General features: G+C 37.2%; 3 protein-coding genes across 3 annotated transcripts; 2 read left to right on the top strand and 1 right to left on the bottom strand.

Moving 5' to 3' along the window:
• Positions 1 to 1,124: 1,124 nt before the first annotated feature.
• Positions 1,125 to 5,912, top strand: LOC126790235 (sugar transport protein 13-like). Its single transcript, XM_050516398.1, has 5 exons — positions 1,125 to 1,344; positions 1,938 to 2,260; positions 3,347 to 3,471; positions 4,515 to 4,806; positions 4,916 to 5,912. Exons 1-5 carry the CDS (start codon positions 1,212 to 1,214, stop codon positions 5,618 to 5,620), a joined length of 1,578 nt encoding a protein of 525 aa, XP_050372355.1. The 5' UTR covers positions 1,125 to 1,211; the 3' UTR covers positions 5,621 to 5,912.
• Positions 5,913 to 8,228: 2,316 nt separating this feature from the next.
• LOC126790236 (mavicyanin-like) lies at positions 8,229 to 10,057 on the top strand. Its single transcript, XM_050516399.1, has 2 exons — positions 8,229 to 8,427; positions 9,487 to 10,057. The coding sequence occupies exons 1-2, from the start codon at positions 8,253 to 8,255 to the stop codon at positions 9,858 to 9,860; spliced, it is 549 nt and encodes a 182-aa protein (XP_050372356.1). The 5' UTR covers positions 8,229 to 8,252; the 3' UTR covers positions 9,861 to 10,057.
• Positions 10,058 to 11,421: 1,364 nt separating this feature from the next.
• LOC126790474 (chloride channel protein CLC-d) lies at positions 11,422 to 18,750 on the bottom strand. Its single transcript, XM_050516715.1, has 23 exons — positions 18,368 to 18,750; positions 18,201 to 18,273; positions 17,853 to 18,074; positions 17,728 to 17,774; positions 17,529 to 17,627; positions 17,250 to 17,324; positions 16,602 to 16,690; positions 16,299 to 16,439; positions 16,141 to 16,211; positions 15,951 to 16,030; positions 15,684 to 15,833; positions 15,015 to 15,074; positions 14,852 to 14,926; positions 14,369 to 14,520; positions 14,109 to 14,244; positions 13,904 to 14,032; positions 13,330 to 13,407; positions 13,179 to 13,234; positions 13,003 to 13,077; positions 12,760 to 12,916; positions 12,502 to 12,603; positions 12,376 to 12,422; positions 11,422 to 11,828 (listed from the first exon to the last, which is right to left on the bottom strand). The coding sequence occupies exons 1-23, from the start codon at positions 18,545 to 18,547 to the stop codon at positions 11,750 to 11,752; spliced, it is 2,373 nt and encodes a 790-aa protein (XP_050372672.1). The 5' UTR covers positions 18,548 to 18,750; the 3' UTR covers positions 11,422 to 11,749.
• Between the last annotated feature and the right edge of the window lie 911 nt (positions 18,751 to 19,661).

The following is a 19,661-nucleotide window of genomic DNA, read 5'->3' on the forward strand; positions in this document are numbered from 1 at the left end:
GATTCCGTACTGAAAATTTTGCTGATGCTTATTGAGATTATTGGTTGACCGAATACCGATTTGAACAAACATGAAAAGAAATCAAGTTAGAACTTTCTAGCCGGCCAATTTAGCATCTTTCACACTTCGTTTTTATTTGCATATTTTGAAAAGTATATATATATATATATTGAGAAATTTACTTAAAAAAGAAATTCTAACTGATCCATGGCCGTAGAAATTTGATGGAGAAAAGTTTAGCATTTCGCAAAATAAAAGAGATTATTCCGAATCAGTGACAACTTTCTAACGTTGCACGTATATGTATAACAAGACGGAACATACATTATCAATCAAACTTTACACTAAAAAGTTTGTGTTATATCGGTGTTGAATTATATTTTCCGATGTTCGAAAACTCGCTACCCTAACAAGCCTCACTGTTTTAGGCACCCTTAATTTGACCCTAGCTAGGATAGAGCAGTTTCCTTATTGTGAGCAGATCAAACACTAGTTACCACACTCTGGGGTGACTGCCACACACCGCCGCGGGTTATGCATGCATTAATCATAAATCTTATCATTTTACTACATTTGTCTATGCCTACAACACATAATAGGGAATCAAGTATTGAACTAATTAGCAAATAATATCCTTTTTTGGAATGGAATTAGCAAATATATTTGTCCTCGGTCATGCATGCACTTGTAATACGAGCAAAATAGATGAAGCCCCTACACAGTTTCATTCCTAGATCTTTTATGTATCTTTCAGTAAAACTGCTCAGACTTTTGGATGAAAACATCTCGTCCCGTTGAATTAGTTGGTACGACTCATATATAATCAGCTGCTAATTTTCTTAGGATACATATCAAAATCCAACGTGACATACATATGGTCAAGAACAATGGATATTTGAAAATTCAACCTATAGACTTCAAAGTCTAAAGTCGCGCCTCTCTCTCTCCCTCCCAGAAAATACATATATATTGACTATGAAGACTCGCCAGCCATACCACCACACGTGGTGGAATCCCAACGGTGGTGACCCACCACAGGATCCGATTCGTAACTCGTGCTCTCTCTCTCCCTCGTCCTCCTCTATATAATCCCCAAACTCCTCTGCTCAATTCCATTACCTCATTACCTCCTCCTCCTCCTCTCTCTCTCTCTCTCTCTCTCTCAATTCTCCGAGCACCACAATCCGACCTCGCTTCCTTCACCCGGTGACATGGCCGGAGGCTTCTCGACGGCCGCAGCCGGCGGCCGTGAGTTCGAGGCGAAGATCACTCCCATCGTCATCATCTCATGCATTATGGCGGCCACCGGCGGCCTCATGTTCGGCTACGACGTCGGCGTTTCAGGTATCATATCCTCTTCTCTCACTCTCTCTATCGTTGCTTTAGTATTCGACATTATGTGCTTCGGTGAGGTTTAGCTCTCGTTTAGATCTAGCTTCGCCGGCTGTTGAGCTCCTCACTCTGGTTAGGCTAGGGTTCCGGAAGGTCTGTACCGACGCTTTTGATTTGCTTTCAGTGATTAATTAGTGCATGATTTTCTTTCTTTCGAAGTAAACAAAGGCTTTTAATTAGTCAATGCCCGTAAAGTTTCTATTTATAAAATTATCCATTACTAATTTTCATTTTTAATTAGGATTATCTACCAAATCGAGATGATTTTCAGATATGTAATAATATTTCTGGAATATTTACCTAATCTAATAAATATTTAACACGAAATTTCTGAGCTTGGAGAAATTTGATCCCCAAAACAGAGCGAGATTTTTATGTTTTTAATTTTTTAAATTATTTTTATTTTGTGAAAAAAAATTAGAAGAGGGAATTTTGTTGTTGCTCCGCCATGTTGTGCTTTGACAGCTATGCTTGGTCAATTTTGGCTGTGAATTTACCCTTTATAGCCTTGGAAAAATTGTTGATGGTGTAATTTTTGGATGCAGGTGGTGTTACATCAATGGGGCCATTCTTGAAGAAGTTCTTCCCAGTGGTTTATAGGAACACACAGAACCCAGACATCAACAGCAACTACTGCAAATATGACAACCAGGGCCTGCAGCTGTTCACCTCTTCACTTTACCTGGCCGGTTTAACCGCGACCTTCGCGGCCTCTTACACCACCAGGAACTATGGGAGGAGACCCTCTATGCTCATTGCTGGCATCTTCTTCATAGTTGGGACGATTCTTAATGCTGCAGCTCAGGATCTTGCTATGCTCATTATTGGGAGGATTTTTCTTGGTTGTGGTGTTGGTTTCGCCAATCAGGTAATTTTTTTTAACTTTGTACTGTACTTAACTGTGACAAATCCTGTAATCTGGGTGCTTTAATGTGAGGTTTAAGATGTGTAATTAGACTTGTCTCTTGGAATATAGACACCATATCAGTCATATCATATTTTTGGGTCCATTCTTATTACTATTAATTTACTTTGGATTGTAATGAGTGATTTTAGGTACTTGACTAGTGACTACACACCTGTTTGTTATAAAAATCAAAACATGGTTGTTTAATTCTATCAAAATATCATAGCCAGGATATTCTTATTTTGACTTTAAAAAGGCTTGGGGCCATATCCATGGTTAGAGAACACCATGGAGGACTAACGTCCAGTGGCCACTGGTGGGACTAAGCCATAAGATTGGAAGAGAAGCATGCCCATGATCAAATCACAGGCCACGGCTTTCTTTTCTTGTGAAGCTTATGCGTCATACTTTTTGGTTAGAAAGGCTATAGTCATAAACTTCCACTTCTTTTTCCAACTTTTGTGCTTTTAGCCTTTTAGGTATATTCTGGTGTTTGACGTTTGCACATGTGGTGAGACCTCTCTACTATTCTGAGTCTAATAAGGATAAACATGACATCACAGAGAGCGAGTTGTGGCCTGGAGTTTTCTGGACAGGCCGCCTCATCTGATTACTTTGCATCTTCTTGCTTTTTGAATCATTTTTTCTTCCAAAAAAGTCATGAACTTCTTTGTGAGAAAACGTGAATCCATAGAGCTTTCTTGTTCCAATTTTCCAGCTTATTCCATCATTCTGTGGTGTACATGTTGAAACCTTTGTATCATATCTCTTTGTAATAATTAGGACATTAAATTCAATCTCACCTCATATCTAAAAACTTAGAAGGGTTGGAGCTGGATGAAATAACAAAAAGCACCCTCAAGTCACTATGCATGTGATCCCAAGTGAATCTGTTGGATGACATTTTCCTTGTGTGGACAAAATATAATTTTTTTGATATGCAAATTTAAACTTAATTAATCCAAGATAGTATGTGTCTGATATTTTCATGTGATTATCATATGCTTTGCTTGGTCTGTAATCTTTCAATTTTCATGTTACTTGCAGGCTGTGCCTCTGTTCCTTTCTGAGATTGCACCTACAAGAATCCGTGGGGGGCTGAACATACTCTTCCAGCTCAATGTCACCATTGGCATTCTGTTTGCAAGCCTGGTTAACTATGGCACCAATAAGTGAGTTACTTTTCATTTTACTTTGCTTAATCACTGAGACCAATAGGAACAACAAGCAAGTAAAGAATTCCTCTGACATCATACTATTACTTGGAATGAAAGAACTATTGGTATTAAAAATAGTAAAGAAGATAAATATTTAAGTTTTGTTTTTTCCTTGTGCGACAAATATACCTGAAGTTGGAAGACAATCTTTGCTGAAAATAATGTGGAAGCAGATTACACCTGTTCATTTATCCAAAGAAAACACCACAGGTGTTAGTTGGTATCAATAAGAATCAAAATATATGCATGTTTTCAAAACCAAGTTTGACTGTAGGAAATTAAGTATTAAACTTAGTATCAGAAAGTCAACAATATTGAACCACTATACTGCTAAAACTAATGTTCCTGTTAGATGAGTACTTATCAAGGGAGAGTTACTACATTAAACTATGCAGTTGAACATACACACGTCATATTAGGACAAAAAAGGCTGGATGTTAGTTTCTAGAGACGTGTATCATGATTTTTTCAGCTCTCAGATTGTTTGACCAACTTTCCCCTTAAACATTTCTAGCTTGTCATCTATTTAGTCAATCTCTGAAGTTCAGAACTGGCAAAGATTAAAAGCTGTACGTTCATTCTTGTATAGGTCGTTTAAGTGCTCATCCATAGAATAAACGAACTTGTTTAGTATTAAACTGCAGGTTAATTTAGTTAGAAGGCTAATACATTCTAAATATTGTAACAACTTCTAAATCAAATTAATCAATTAAGAAGATGGTGTGGAACCTCTTTAACCTAAAGTATTTTAACTGTCTAGTTACTGGTTTAATCTGTCTACTCATGGCTTTGCCTTAGACCAGAATTTGTCAGTCTTTCACGCAACAAAATCAGATTTTGTATTCAGATGAACTTTCTAGTAATGCTGAAACATTTGATCTAATCTTATTTTATTTTGTTATCTGAACCTTACAAAAGGATGTCTCTCAATATCTTGATTTGCCTCTAAATGTTGGCAATGTTGCTGACTGTCTCTAATGAGTCACTTGCAATAACAGAATTTCAGGAGGATGGGGATGGAGGCTATCATTGGGTTTGGCTGGTTTTCCTGCCGGTCTCCTTACCTTGGGTGCCCTCTTGGTGGTGGAAACACCCAACAGTCTTGTAGAGCGTGGTCACTTAGAAGAAGGCAAAGCTGTACTTAGAAGGATTCGGGGTACTGACAATGTTGAACCTGAGTTCTTGGAACTTGTTGAGGCTAGTCGTGTGGCTAAAGAAGTGAAGGACCCTTTCAGAAATCTTCTAAAGCGTAGGAATCGGCCACAGCTAGTTATTGCAGTAGCCTTGCAGGTTAATAATATCATACAATGCCTATATGTCCTATTGTCCTAAAGCTGAATCCACTTTCCAATAAGTATTAGTATCTGATGTCTTCAATTGCCTTATTATTTTGCTGCAGATCTTTCAACAATTTACTGGAATCAATGCCATAATGTTTTACGCGCCAGTCTTGTTTGACACATTAGGATTTGGTAACGACGCTGCTCTCTACTCAGCTGTTATAACGGGAGCTGTCAATGTTCTCTCCACTGTTGTATCAATCTACTCAGTTGACAAAGTAGGTCGTCGCATGCTCTTACTCGAAGCTGGTGTTCAAATGTTCCTGTCACAAGTGGTGATAGCCATAATACTAGGAATCAAGGTCAAGGACCACAGTGATGACCTTCAGAAAGGATTTGCTATCTTTGTGGTGATCATGGTCTGCACCTTTGTATCTGCCTTTGCATGGTCTTGGGGGCCTCTAGGTTGGCTGATACCAAGTGAGACATTTCCACTGGAGACCAGATCAGCAGGGCAAAGTGTGACCGTCTGCACCAACTTGCTCTTCACTTTTGTAATAGCACAGGCCTTCCTCTCCATGCTTTGCCACTTCAAGTTTGGCATCTTCCTTTTCTTTTCTAGCTGGGTCCTGGTCATGTCAATCTTCGTGCTATTCCTGGTCCCGGAAACAAAGAACATCCCCATTGAAGAAATGACCGAGAGGGTCTGGAGGCAGCATTGGTTGTGGAAGAAGTACATTGATGATGACTACCACATTGAAGGAGCCAACGGCGCAAAGAAAAATGGACATTCTAATGGATTTGATCCTGTTACAGAGCTGTAGAATTTGAAGAGAAGCTTCAGGGTTTCTGTCTGCACTCTGCACTAAGTAGTAAATAGTTCATCGTTTAGATATGAACATCACATACATATCTGTTGATTTCCTTTTTATTACTCACAAAAGGACCATGTTGAAAAGCTTTATGGGGTTGGATTTGGCCCTCTTATCTGTATCAGGAGTTTATTACAAGAGAAAATTGTTTCTCTTAGAATCATTGTTCATTGGCAGTAGCTTCTACTAATATACATTATTCTCTATGACTTTCTTTTCAATTTTAGGGTATCTGACTTCTGTATTCTGTCTTGTACTCCCTACAAAATTTTGGTTATCAAATCTTGATCAGGCTCAACTAACTGGTAAGCAATATAAAAAGCATTGCCTATGCTTACGCATGTCCTTGTAACTTAATCAAAGGAAATGTACATTGCAAGACTGTCCTTACCCCATGAACAAAGCAATACTCTCAGCTGAGTTCAGATTATTGTAGTGGCAATAGAACAAGGTCATCATGGTACTCACCAATATGAACAAAAAACTTTCTGCAATACTAAATAAACTATGAAACTGTAATCATGGCCGGACTCATCTCTTAGTTGAAGATGAGCCTTCTACGTATACTCCCCACCACCACCACTAGTTAGCTAGTAGCTATAACCAACAAACTATAACCTATGCCAGCATTCTTCCCTTTCACGTCCTTCAATCTTAGTCCTAAAGAGCAGTGGCGGATCCAGGATTTGGACATGGGATGGGCTTCAAGTTTGGCCGAAGACAAAAAAATATTTTACCGCTACAACTATGTAAACTGTAATATTGATAAGTCTTTAAAAATAAAATTGGGCGTAAATGCAAATAGAAGAATATTATGAAAATCAAATACATTAGAAAACGCAACAATTTTTTCTTTTCAAATTGATTAGATTGAACCTCAATAACTCATACTTGTAATTTCAAAATCAATAGAGGGAAGATAATTATAAGAATTCTTACTTGAGAAATTTTGATTATTTAAGAAGAAGAAAACTATCTTACAATATATATATATATATATAACATTTCTTCGATGCGGAAGTCCGCACCAATGTTTTAGTGCGGATTTCCATTTTTTTCACCACTTTTCGATCTAATCTCCTCATCTCCACCGTCTAGTATCTAGGTAATATTGTGTAGATCATCTCTTCAAAATTTCAGCCAATTTGGTAATCGCTAAGGCCTTCAAAATCAAAAAACAAATGGACGGACAACTATTTGTGCGGACCTCCTTAGTTGAGAAAAATATTATATATATATATACATATATCAATCAGAAACTAAAAGACATAATAGAACGAGAACAAAGAACCAAATAACAAATGTCATAGGCATAAGATGGGTAGAATCTGGAGAAATTTGGCTAAAAACAAATACAAATACCACAAAAATAATGATATATACCTAGTTTTATTTTAAACACCAAAAAACTTGGTTGGGCTTGAGCCCCACCAACCAATGTTTTGGATCCGCCCCAGTTAAAGAGCTAGCTAAGAGAAAAATCGAAGTCTTTTACTTAGCATTGTCTACAAATTCATCAGTCTCTATTTTTATTTTTTCAATATGGTTGTCTGATATAGTTTATAAATTATTAGGATGTTGTTGACAAATTGACATGAATGCAAGCATTTAAGAAAAATAACAGAGGTGAGTCGATCTCCCAACACTTACAATAGAGAAAAGTATCATATCACTAGACTTTTGAATACATGCACAAATAAGCTTATATAGTTTCTTCAAACATGATCATTAGAGTTGATTTATGTCTTTATTGTTTTTTTATGGATCATAGAGAAGAAGATTGTTATCACTTTCTTTCACTTGGATTGGAAGGTCATTGTATTTTACCAAACCAAAAGATACAATCCCTTTCCCTACAAATTAAGCGACTCAGTTGACATGCCCCTTGTAACTCCCACAAAAAGTTAGGTGCTCTCTTCCCCAGCAGATACTAAAAACCAAAAGCCAAACAAAATATAAGGAAAATGACTTGGACCAAAACGAATAAGAGAAACCATTAACGTCAAAAGGGCTCAGAGTAGATCCCCCTACACTCAATAAATTCATTTTTTTATATAATTTCTCCGTACTGAATATTGTACGCTAATTTCTCTATTACTTTTTTTTTAATTAAATTTTGAATAAAATATTAATCACTCATCCATATTTTGATAACTCGACAATTTAGTCTTCTATGTTTCAATTTCAACTGATCACTCTTTTATATTTTCAAATTCTAAATAATTTGATCATTTCGTTAAGCCTCAATCAAATTTCACCATTACCAAATTTTTGAATCCTTTATAATTTGATAACAATGATACCATTGAAGAATTGGATGTTACAACAATTTCCGATTGGAGATGATTCCCGGCGTGCTCAAATTTAGTAAAGAAATCAAGCGAATTTATTTTCTCACCCTCATAGGAAAAAACAAAATACCAATTTATTCACCAACCAAACATGGCCTTAGAGCAACCCAAATGACCTCCAACCTCCCAACCCGGTCATTCCTTTCAAAAGCTTTATATATTGCCTCAACATGAAGGTAATTCATTCGGAACAAAGTAGCAAAGTTCTTCTAGTACTCTCATTTCTTAGAGCCATGGCTTCCGTGATCAGAGCCTTGGCTGTGTTGGTGGCGACGATGGCCGTGGTGCTGCAGGTTTCAAATTCCACTGTACACAAGGTTGGAGACTCGGCTGGATGGACCACCATGGGAAATGTCAACTACAAAGAATGGGCTGCTACTGAGAGCTTCCGAGTTGGAGACGTTATCAGTGAGTTCATTTTTCGTCAAATCTCTTCTCTTTGCTTGTTCTGGTTTCTCTATAACTGTCATATGGAGGTCATGTTTTTCAGTTTGTCTTCCTGGGTTTCTCTGTGGTTAATTAGGTCATGTCAATAGAAATTACTAGTGGGAAATGCTGCAATCATCACTGTCTTTTCTATTCCAAGTTGAGATGGAGCAAAACTCATAATTATGTCGATCATGCATTCATGCTTGCGCGCCTGCATTTTGATGCAGTGTCTTTGAATTCACGTACAAAAGGACCCAATGAAATCCACTCATCATTGTCTTTTTGTTTCTTGGGGGGTCGATCTAAATGACTGGATCCCCACTACAATTCATTCTTACATTAGTGAAGTACTCGGTTGCAATTCTATATCGGTTGCTTTAGAATTGATGATAATATATATATATATATATATATAGTCTCTATCCAGAGTGAAGTTCCAATTTTGGCACACTTTTCGGTCAATTTTTTCACCATAAGCGATTCAATATTTAGGTATGTTATTCAAGATCATCTCTACAAAATTTCATCTAATTCGGACATCGTTAAAGTATTAAAATTAGATTAAATCAATGAATGAATTAAAACTGTTTAACGTGAACCGTTCATGTAAATTTCAGTTTTGAAAGCTCAAACCATTGTCAAATTCGATGAAACTTTGTAGAGATGATGTTGAATAACATACCTAAATATTGAATCGCTTATGGTGAAAAAAATTGACCGAAAAGTGTGTCAAAATTGGAACTTCACTCTGTAATTTCATAGTAAAGCTTCACTCTGGATAGGGACTGTATATATATATATATATATATTCGGTCTAACGCCATTCCCAGTTAAGAAAGAAATGAACTAACAAAGTAAAAATTATTTTGGTAGCGAGTTACATGGTTACCAGAAACACAAAGTGATGTTCCAAAGCATTTTGCTTCTAAGCCATCTTTGCATTTCTGTCGTAGTGTAGCTAGGAAGCTTCATATGTGCAATTTGTTAGGGTCTAACGAAATCTCATCGTTCTTTTTGCTTGTTGGTGCATGGGATCAGAATTCACATACAATGCTCAGTTTCACAATGTACTTCGAGTTACACATGCCATGTACAGGTCCTGTAATGCTACAGTCCCCTTGGAATCCTACAGCACCGGTAACGACTCCATCGCAATCAAGACCAAAGGCCACCACTTCTTCATTTGCGGTGTTCCCGGTCACTGTCAAGCCGGTCAGAAAGTCGACATCCATGTCCTCAATGTATCAGTCGCTGTAACTCCTTCTGCATTACCTGCTCCTACTCCAACTACTGCCGCCAAGACTCCCGCACCATCTCCAAGTACGGCTGCTCCGCACAAGTTTGTGAAGGGACAATTTGCGTTGCTAGGATTGTTTACAGTTGCAACTCTCGCATTTGTTGTTTCTGGTTAAGAGTTGGTTGGTGTGTCCCTCAAGTTTCTTGACTGCTTTATTATGAGCATTTGAGTTTTGTTTTTTAATTACTATATTGGTGCGAATAGTAGTGAAATTTTGGTTCTTGAAATATGAGAGGAGCTAGAGTGTACGGGTATAATGGATTACAACAGTTTCAAATAAATTTCAGTAAAAAATCTCCGTTTATCCTTTCACCCAATGCATCTTATTTCTTGAACGTATTTGAGTTGTATATACAGGCTCTACCTAAATCATGTATTGTATGTTACGTTGTGTTCTTTTTTCTTATGACATATTACAGTAGTCACCGATCGGTTTTCCACAATTCCGGTTTCTACTTTCTACAACTTGTTTCTTTTTCGTTGGCTTTGTAGCAATTATTTTGGGAGAGCCTATTCTATACACGGCTAATCCTAGCTGTTGATTTCAATAGGTGGAGTGAAATTTTGATCATTCAGATTCAAAAATTCATTCGTCGGTCACATCAAGTTCTCATCAAACCTCAAACTGAGATTGATCATATTTCTGGTAGCCCATATATCCTCAAAAAATAAATCGATCATATACGGTATTGATAGGGGTGGCGGCAGCCGGCAGGATAGTCCGAAACTTTGGACTGCGTCGGTATCAAATTTTTCAAACAGCCACCGATCAAAGTTGTCGGTATGACCGATTTTTCAGCTTGGTACACTTCGGTTTAGATTAGTAGCTGAACGAATTTGATCCAGAAATCTGATGACTTTTTTAGCCTAATCTTCTTCCTCTCCGATCGAAGATTCAGATCTGAATCATCAGATTTTGAAGATGGGGTGCTCTAATGATATTGACTTACTAATTGAATATCTCATAATTAGATGAGGATGATTTGTTCTGCATCTGATGATAATAATTTGAATTGAATAAATTTGAAAGAGAGGATAAAGGATGAGATGGTGTTGATTTGGACTGAACCTGGGAAAGAGTATAACGAAACGGATAAGAAGAAACAATAACTTTTTTATTTTCTGAACATAAGAAGAAGTTGCTAACTGCAGATTGCAGAAGAACAGAAACGAAGAAGAAAAGGACGAAAGAGTGAGCGAAATAGAAGGAAAGACATACTGGCGCGTGGTTGCAATACACAAATAATTTGAAACAAGTCGAACAACCTTAGTTGCAATACTGGCGCGTGATTGAAAAAATAAGCCGTGTATAGAATAAGTTTCGTTATTTTGGGCCGTCTTCTAATAAATTACTTTGCTAAGATAGAGGGTTCTGCTCTTGCTGTATGGCCATTCTGCCAAAAGAAAATCGAGTTTTTCGTCCTTCATCACAAAAATCTAGTTTCAAAACATCAAATCATTTTAATACCTGTCTTGGGAAGCAATGGATATTGACTGTTTTTCTAGCTCTAAGAAGCTGAAATTTACACAGCCGCACAATCCACTCCATCCTCTTCTAATAATTTCAATTTTCTGTTTTTTTGGCACGTGTTCTCTCCTATTAAGGTTCTAAAAAGAATTCGGATTGTAAAATATATTAATCACAAAGATGAAAGAAATGGATCAGATGTCAAAACATGCACTATGGTCGGAGGTTTTGCTGAACCAAATAGTACATTGAACTGCATCATTCCCTGTTTGTGATCTGTAACTTTTACAAGTCGCAGCAATCTGCCATCTACTATTATTGTTCCAGTTCATGTTACAAAACTCAGATGGGTGTGGTTCTTAATCCCTCAAAGGGGAAACAATTAATCAAACGACTCTAATCCTAACTAATTTTCTCAAAAATAACTACTGTAAAATTTATAAAGAAAGCAGTAAAACACTAAAACCTAGGCCTTTTGAGGCAGAGATGGGGAAGTAAATAATCGAGTCTTCCACAGCAAGTCAGTTAGATAGGTGTCATGATAGAAGACTAGTGAGTAGCGGGCGCTCCGCATCTCCAATCCACTTGACCTTTCTCTTTTCACAATGTTGTGCTCTGCCATCAGAGAATAAATAAATAAAAGATTGACAAGTTGAAATAAAAGAAGATGAAATGCATGTTTGGGAAAACACATTTGCAGTTTTGACAATATAGATTCTACAGAAAGAGGAGTTCAACAAACAGATTTTCCAAATCTCCAGACGATATATTCTTAATGAAGTTCATAAAAATCAGGGAGTGCACCATGCTATCACAAAAAGAAAAAAATTCCAAAGAGAAACCATAAACACAGCCCCCGCTCAGCTCCAACTGGAACACAGAAAACAGAGAAACGGGGAAACGATTGAACCAAGCAGAAAGACCTAGCTCGATAATGACTGACGTTAGCTAAACGTTTTTGCTACAATCATGTCACTTCTCTAGAACTCATCCACTTTGTGACACGTGTTGCTTTGCAAAATAGAAAAATACATATTACCAAAAAAACAAAAAAATCATAGAGGAACTTGGCAACATCATCACCTTATACACTATTTTCGGATCAGATAATCCAATACACACTTGGCAAATAGATTTTAAATGAGTAAAGTATCATAGAGACCTTACACTAGTCGATTGTAGTTCCATTGACGCCGGATCCTCATTTTCCTGCACAACAAACCATCAGAAGTCAATAACAAGTTGACATTCGTTTGGTAACATGTACTCAACAGATGGATGACCATACCTCAATCAATAAATCCTTTCTGGTAATCAGACCAATCACACGAGATGGCCGCGGAACAACAAATATATGTCTCAGACCTAATTGACGGAAAAGATTATATACCTGCATCATCATCAAGAGCATGACAAGCAATATGAGTCGAGTCATATTACATATTGCATCAAGGATGATATCACTCTTTAAGTCTTAACAGAAGCAAAACCATATGTCATCATACGAATCTAGAAAATATTATATGAATCGCACTTAAACGTTCACCTTTGTCAAAGACATATCCTCAGGGACGAGGTAAGGAGATGGGTTTAAAAAGGGGGCAAGATCTATGTACATTTCCAAGTCGTCTGAGGTAAGATGTATATCATGTATTGATAACCCTTTACTGGAAGCAGGTTTGACAAACTCGCTCAAAGTGTGCCTGAAATACAGAGATTCTGTCATAAACAGAATATGAGGGTAAAAGAGCACAGCCAAACTAGAAACCAAATTTGAGCCTCCACTTGCCTGATAGACCTAGATCCACATGGCAAAGGGCTATGCTGGAAATCTACCTTCAACTGCAGAAGTACCAACAAGTGACTGCATCTCAAACCAAATGCAACCAAAAAAATTAGAGTCAACTTTTGCCCCTTTGCCTAAAAAAAGAGATCAAGCTTTTCAAAGAAGAATGATAACCATACCTACGAAGCATTAGCCCGATGACAAGTGTTTCTCCATTTCTAGAATGATCAATCACCTGTAAGACAATATGACAGGAAACACACGTTCGATATTAAATAAGACCAAGACACACAAACAGATACAAAGAGGAGAAAGTTCCAGTTGACATACAGGGAACCCATTATGCATGTTGCTCCGTAGAATAGAAACCAAATCTGCAACCTTAACAACACGTGGGAATGAAATCACCTTCACAAAAAGACAATGGAACACCGTGAGCCAACTATTGCAAGGATGAAGAGTATTCTAAAATAGTTCAAGTATCAAAAATGAGGTAGAGGCTGATGCAATCATGAGTTTGTCTGTTTTACAACAGCCCGCACGTCCAGTGTGCTCAAACATAATAGAAAAATGCATCGAATTAAAAAATTCTGAAGGTTAAAAGCTGAAATATTGAAAACCCCTATATCCCCATAATTCATCAAAGTAATCTATGTCAAAAAAAAAAAAAATTTTGCCAGATAGACTCCTTTTAGTGTGTCGGAATTTGAATGTATTGTATGAAAGTGAGCAATAGTACTTGCAACGTGATAAATAAAGTTGGTAAATTTAAAAAAAAAAAAACTACTACTGCTACATATTATTCTCTACACAAGGAAGCAAGAGACATTTTATAATAGTAGTTAACTGCTTGTAATCCCATTGTCTACCATCATAGAAGAAGATTAAATTGATAATATTTTACCCTTCTTCCACAGGCCTCCTTTGCTGTCATCTGCCGCATTTGATATTTCGGTTTTGATTCTAATTGTGGAATGCTCCTTAATCGTGACTGTTCTTCATACAGGCCTTCGTTGAACATATCACCAACAGCCTGAGAATGTACATTTCGTAAGTAACTTCCACTATATATCGACATAATCAAAAGTTTATAATTCTGCAAGATGTACCTTTGAAATAAGAAGAACAAGCATGATGAGAGGCAAAAAATTTAAATTATTTGTGATTTCAACCATAATGACACATAGAGACACTGTGATTCGCATTGAACCTCCAAGAAAGGAAGCTGCTCCAAGTAGTGCATACCTAGCAGAACGACCAAGCACACAACAAGTGCATTATTAAATTGGCAAGATTGATATGAAGGGAATGGTCTGCTAGTAGAGTAAAATGCATCAACAATGTAAAAGTATGAGTATATGAGACTCACGTCCCCTCTTCAATGTTGAGCTTCTTGTAGAAGTTAACAACAAACATGCCTACAAGACGTCCATATGTTGATCCTATCATTATTCCAGGAACAAACTGACCAGCTGGAACAGCGGTACCAAATGTAACTACTGCTAATGTATAAAACATAACCTGCAATAAATTTTAGAGAGAAAAGGTTGAAAAAAAAAATCAGGGGAAACATTTGTCCAGAGAACTTTTGAGTATCCAACTACATAACTTCGTAGGCATAAGATAAGACAAGGGAATGAATAGGAACTGTATTTGAATCTTAAAATCAAACAGATAAGGACGAGCTACAAAACTTCCGTGATTATCAAGTGAAATAAAAATATACAAATAAAGTCTGCTCAAGTCTAACCATCTATATAAGTTACAGAAAACAAAAGCATGTTGGTATATCAGCAATTTAGCAATATATATACAACAGAGAATCATTAAGCCAAGTAAATAAACGCAATACCAAGAAGGTCAATAAACTTTGGGCACTGTACTCGTGAATTGTTTTTGCACTAAACAAATTCCTGATCGCATCATCCTGCAAATAAAAATAGAGTACATATTAAACCACTGAGACACCCTACAATCTAAAGGGTGAACAAAATAATCACAGAAATTTCCAAAACCTGAGTATTGAAGAAAATAGTTGCAAGATCATTGTATTCGTTGTCCTTACTGCAAAAAAACTGGAAACAGTATGAAATTAGATATGCTTACTTGAATAGTCTAAGCTACCTGAATGTTTCATAATATTTACCAAACCTCGGGACACAACACCAAAAACGAAAAAGGGGCCTCATTACGTTCCATATATTAGTACAGAAAGACCTTAGTCAACAATAACATATGATTATAAAAAAGCTAATCCATTATGATGTGGTAAATTTTGAGTCAATACAAATAGCTTAAGGTTTTAAATAAATACAAAAGGCTCTGAATTGAGGAATTTTTTTAAAAAGGATTATGGGTAATTGCATATCCACAATTTGTTAAACCATGAAACCAAGAGTTTTCACGACTATTGAGCGACTCCCCAGGTGGTTATTACTTTAATTAAAAAAAATGTCATAGACGCACTTGATTTTTCTTATTAGCAGAAGAGTATGCACTAGAACCTACAATCAAAAGAATGAGCACACCAACACCCTTCGCATATAAATTTTCCATGCATTTTAAATGTACTAAATACTAAAACTTATTCATAGTGTGAAATACATTATAACAGAAATATGAAAATATAGCAAAATGAAAACTGCAAAAAGCAAAACCCAATAGACAAGTCAATTCACTCTTACATTAACATAATTTCCATACGTTCCTGGAGGCCGCGGGCATTCAATACCAGAATCTGGATCTGCTTCTGGGCACTGACTACATTTTCTTAAAAGTGGTAAACCAAAGGAAATAATTGACGTTATCAGAGAGATGAGACATGCTTCAATTATCTGCATTTTGATGTTCCACGTAATGGGATTATCGAAGGAAGTAAATATTAGTGGTAAGACTGCACTATTCTTGAAACATACACAATAAAAAGTATAAATATATAGCGAAAACTGTACCTTGACTCGATTCCCTTTCTTGTGCAAATAATTCCGGCGCCAGTAGGCGATGTAATACGTGAGCTGGTTAAACAAGGCCCCTGAAAAATTATATTAGAAGGACAAAACCAAAAAATTGTCGGATAATTTTTTGGGAAACGAGAAAAAGATATAGGGCATAAATTACATAACTTAGCCACCTATAACATACCCAGTAAACCTCCAATGACCCCAATAACCGCCATTGGCAAGAACTCCTCAAAGGAATAGTCTTCTTGGCCACTAAAGATAGTAGTTAGAAAGCTTGCAAAGAAAAAGAACCATGCAGCAGGATATGTTTACATGAGAGAAGAAAAGTTAGATCTTAACTCAGATATGTCCCATATTATGAAGCCGCCTGAGCCAAAATGTCCGCATTTTCCACTCTTGCACCATCCCATTGCAGTACGCACCACAACAGCCACTATAGCAGATGTGAAAAACACACGCCACATAAGTTGACTCCTCCACCTTCAAGATCATGAAACATGATAGTTGTTGAAAACGCAGAAGCTTAAAAATAAGTTTGTAAGCACTGATATATGTATCTAACTGGGATCATATTCATGAATAACTAAGATACATGCATTTAATCACTCATTAACTGCATTAATAACAATGGACCTTCATTACCAGGATGTGACTTCCTCCAATGCAAATAGTACACCGCCTACAGGAGCTCTGAAAGCAGCGGAAACTCCAGCTGCACATCCACAGGTTACCTTTTCAAGAAAATAACACATGTAAAATGAGCACCATCTAGATGTATATCCATTTTATCATTAAATGGAAGAAATAGCATAGCTGGAGCATATATTTAATACTCACAAGGAAGAAGAAAACACTGAGCGTACCATTTCTAGCATTACATGCAACCACATTCAGGTCTGTTTTAGAGTGCACTATACATAGTTTTTTCCAATAAATCTTTAATCTATATCTGTCCTAGATTCTGGATGGCGATACAGATAATTGGATGGAAGATGACTACCACCAGAAATAATCAGTTCAGATTTTAGCCAGTAACAGTCACATTAAAATAAATTTAAAAATTAAAAACAAGACAGACAAACATACAAGCTACTTAAAGGACGTAACTATATCTGTTCAAAAGCAACAGAAGACTCTGACAGCTACATATTATTATACTTTTTAAAAATAAATGAGTACTAAAGTAAATAGGCTTTCAGATGTTGCGGAAACAAGATTCAAAACAAGATTCAAATATAGTACATTCACTTTGACACAACAACATAGTTCTTGAGAAGGTAAATTACTCACAAGATCACGGCGATCTCGGTCACTATTAAAAATTTGTAGCCACCTATATCTGAGATGGTATTTTGTAGATCCACCCTGTAATAACACATTTGACAGTGAGGAATCATGTTGAAAAAAGTTGCATCAAAACATAAGATGGTACAAAAATTTTCTAGTGATTGCTCACACTCTTTTGGAACCCTCAAAAGAAAGAATAAAGCTAAAAGAAGTATGTTGCTTTGGAGTGTATAATGTAGATTATGTAATTAGAGGTATTCAAACAGGGAATTACGTGCTCACCTGTCCAAGCAAAGAAGCAATACAAGCACCAGTGTGAACAAGAGGACCTTCTTTGCCTAAAGCTAGACCTCCTCCAACTGAACCAATGCTCCCAAATATCTGTGCAGTAAGTCAGTAACCATTAGACAATCAGAATCTTAAGTACAAAATTCACTCTTCAAATATTAAGAGGACAGCACACAAAAGAAGTTCACCACACCTTTCCGATCAATGTTCTGAAAAGTAGGACACCATGTATGTCGACCCCTGAACATATAAACAACAGTTAGCAGGAAACTCGCGCTGACTAGCTTCATTAAGTAATTCATTCCACGCCCATCTTACCATTTAAATATCCCTTGATTTCGGGAATACCGGACCCAGCTGCAGCCGGTGCGAATTGCGTAATGATATATACAGAAGAAAAGACCAAAACTAAGTTGATTAGTATGTACACCACGAAACCGGCCAGATACGATTTTTGTATTATAGCAAATGTCAATGCAAATTTCCAGCCGGCAAAATTCTCAACGGAAATATTGATGAACACAGCAGCCAATCCAGTGCCTGAAACCAACCGAAACGAATTTCGAAAACTCAAACTCAAACTCAAACTCAAATATGCTATAAATGTTACTCTAATGGAGCTCGATTAAGAGTTCTTAGAGACTCAAAATCCAAACCAGTGCTTACCGATTCCGATGAGCAAAGCAAAGAACCACTTCACAGCCACATAGTAACCGACGTAGAGCTTCCCTCTCTGCGCCTACAGTTCATCAACAGAAATCGAATTACAATCTCAAAAGCTCGAATGACTGAATTGAAAAAATTGAGGAGGAATTGAAGTGAGAAATGTAAACCTGCTCTTCCCAGTACGCGTAGTTCTCGACGACTTCGTAGTCAAGGCTCTCGACGCCGGCGCCTTCGTCGGCTTTCTTCCGCAGCCCGACGACGTCGTTCTCGGAGTCGTCCGAGGTCGGGAGGCGAGACCACGCCAGCTTCGGCGCGTCGATTCCATTCTGCAAGTGATTCGACAGCATCGTAGGAGTTCGGATTTCCGATCAAACCCTAAGGGAATCCGAATTCAAAATCAGACGATCGAGAGCATAACCGATCGGAGCTACCGAGAGAAATCAGCGCAAGTGAATCCAATTCGAAAACAATAGGGAAAGAAGCAGCGGCTTTGGATTAGAATCCGCCGGGAAAAGTGCTTCTGAGTTTGGCGGTAGAATTGAACCGTGAGTGCCCTGTCTCCCTCTTTTTACTATTTTTTGGTTGACTGTGACTCAATCGTCTACAGTGGCGATCCACGGAAAGATCAATTCTACGGCTTAATGGTTGGCTGGGTTCGCTGGGAGAGAATGTAGTTTGGACCTACAGTTGAGGAGAACATAGTTATTTAATTTGGTTGGTGCGTTTGATGGTGACGTGTCCAAAGGTGGTGTAATAATCATTGCTTTGTTAGTACTACACTACAGGTAATGACCATTTCTATTTGACATTTTTTACCATTTAACTAATGAAGACTCTGCTTAATAAGACTTGATACAGTACGTGGGAATTGTCTTCCCCTTTCAGTAGACGTAGGAGGGAGAGCGATGACTGAAATGGCAGTTTGTTTTAACATCTGTTCAAGGGGCAAGTAAAGAAGGATTAATGTTTGTCTCATTCGATGGTTGCTAATGAGTGCACAAGTCAGCAGCTGTCATTGTATGCAAAGTATGTTCTTTTTCTTCTCCTGTTTAAATGATTATTAAAGTGTCTAAACTCCAAACTCTAAAAAGTTGCTTCCCAAGCCACATGAGGTCACTGAAATAAAAACAAAATAAAAACAAATGGGATTTTTTCTCTCGTATATAAAGTAGTTTTCAGGATTCAGATATGAACTTTACAAGATACAGCTATGTGGCCAGCCAATATGATTAATGGGGCGAGCGCTACAACCCCAACAAATGTTCTTCTGGCTAGTTGAACCTTACACTGATATTATTAACGTACAGGCGGTACAGCTTTCTTTGATTTAAGGAAGAGCAAATAAATTCACTGAAATTGTGATTTCATTTGGAGATGCAAATAATAAACAGCAGTAAGGTATGAGAAGCTAAGAACCATGTCATGAATTCCCTTTCAGGATTAATGTTCGGCATTCTGCAC

Source organism: Argentina anserina, chromosome 4 (genome assembly GCF_933775445.1).
Source record: "Argentina anserina chromosome 4, drPotAnse1.1, whole genome shotgun sequence".
Lineage (NCBI taxonomy): Eukaryota > Viridiplantae > Streptophyta > Magnoliopsida > Rosales > Rosaceae > Argentina > Argentina anserina.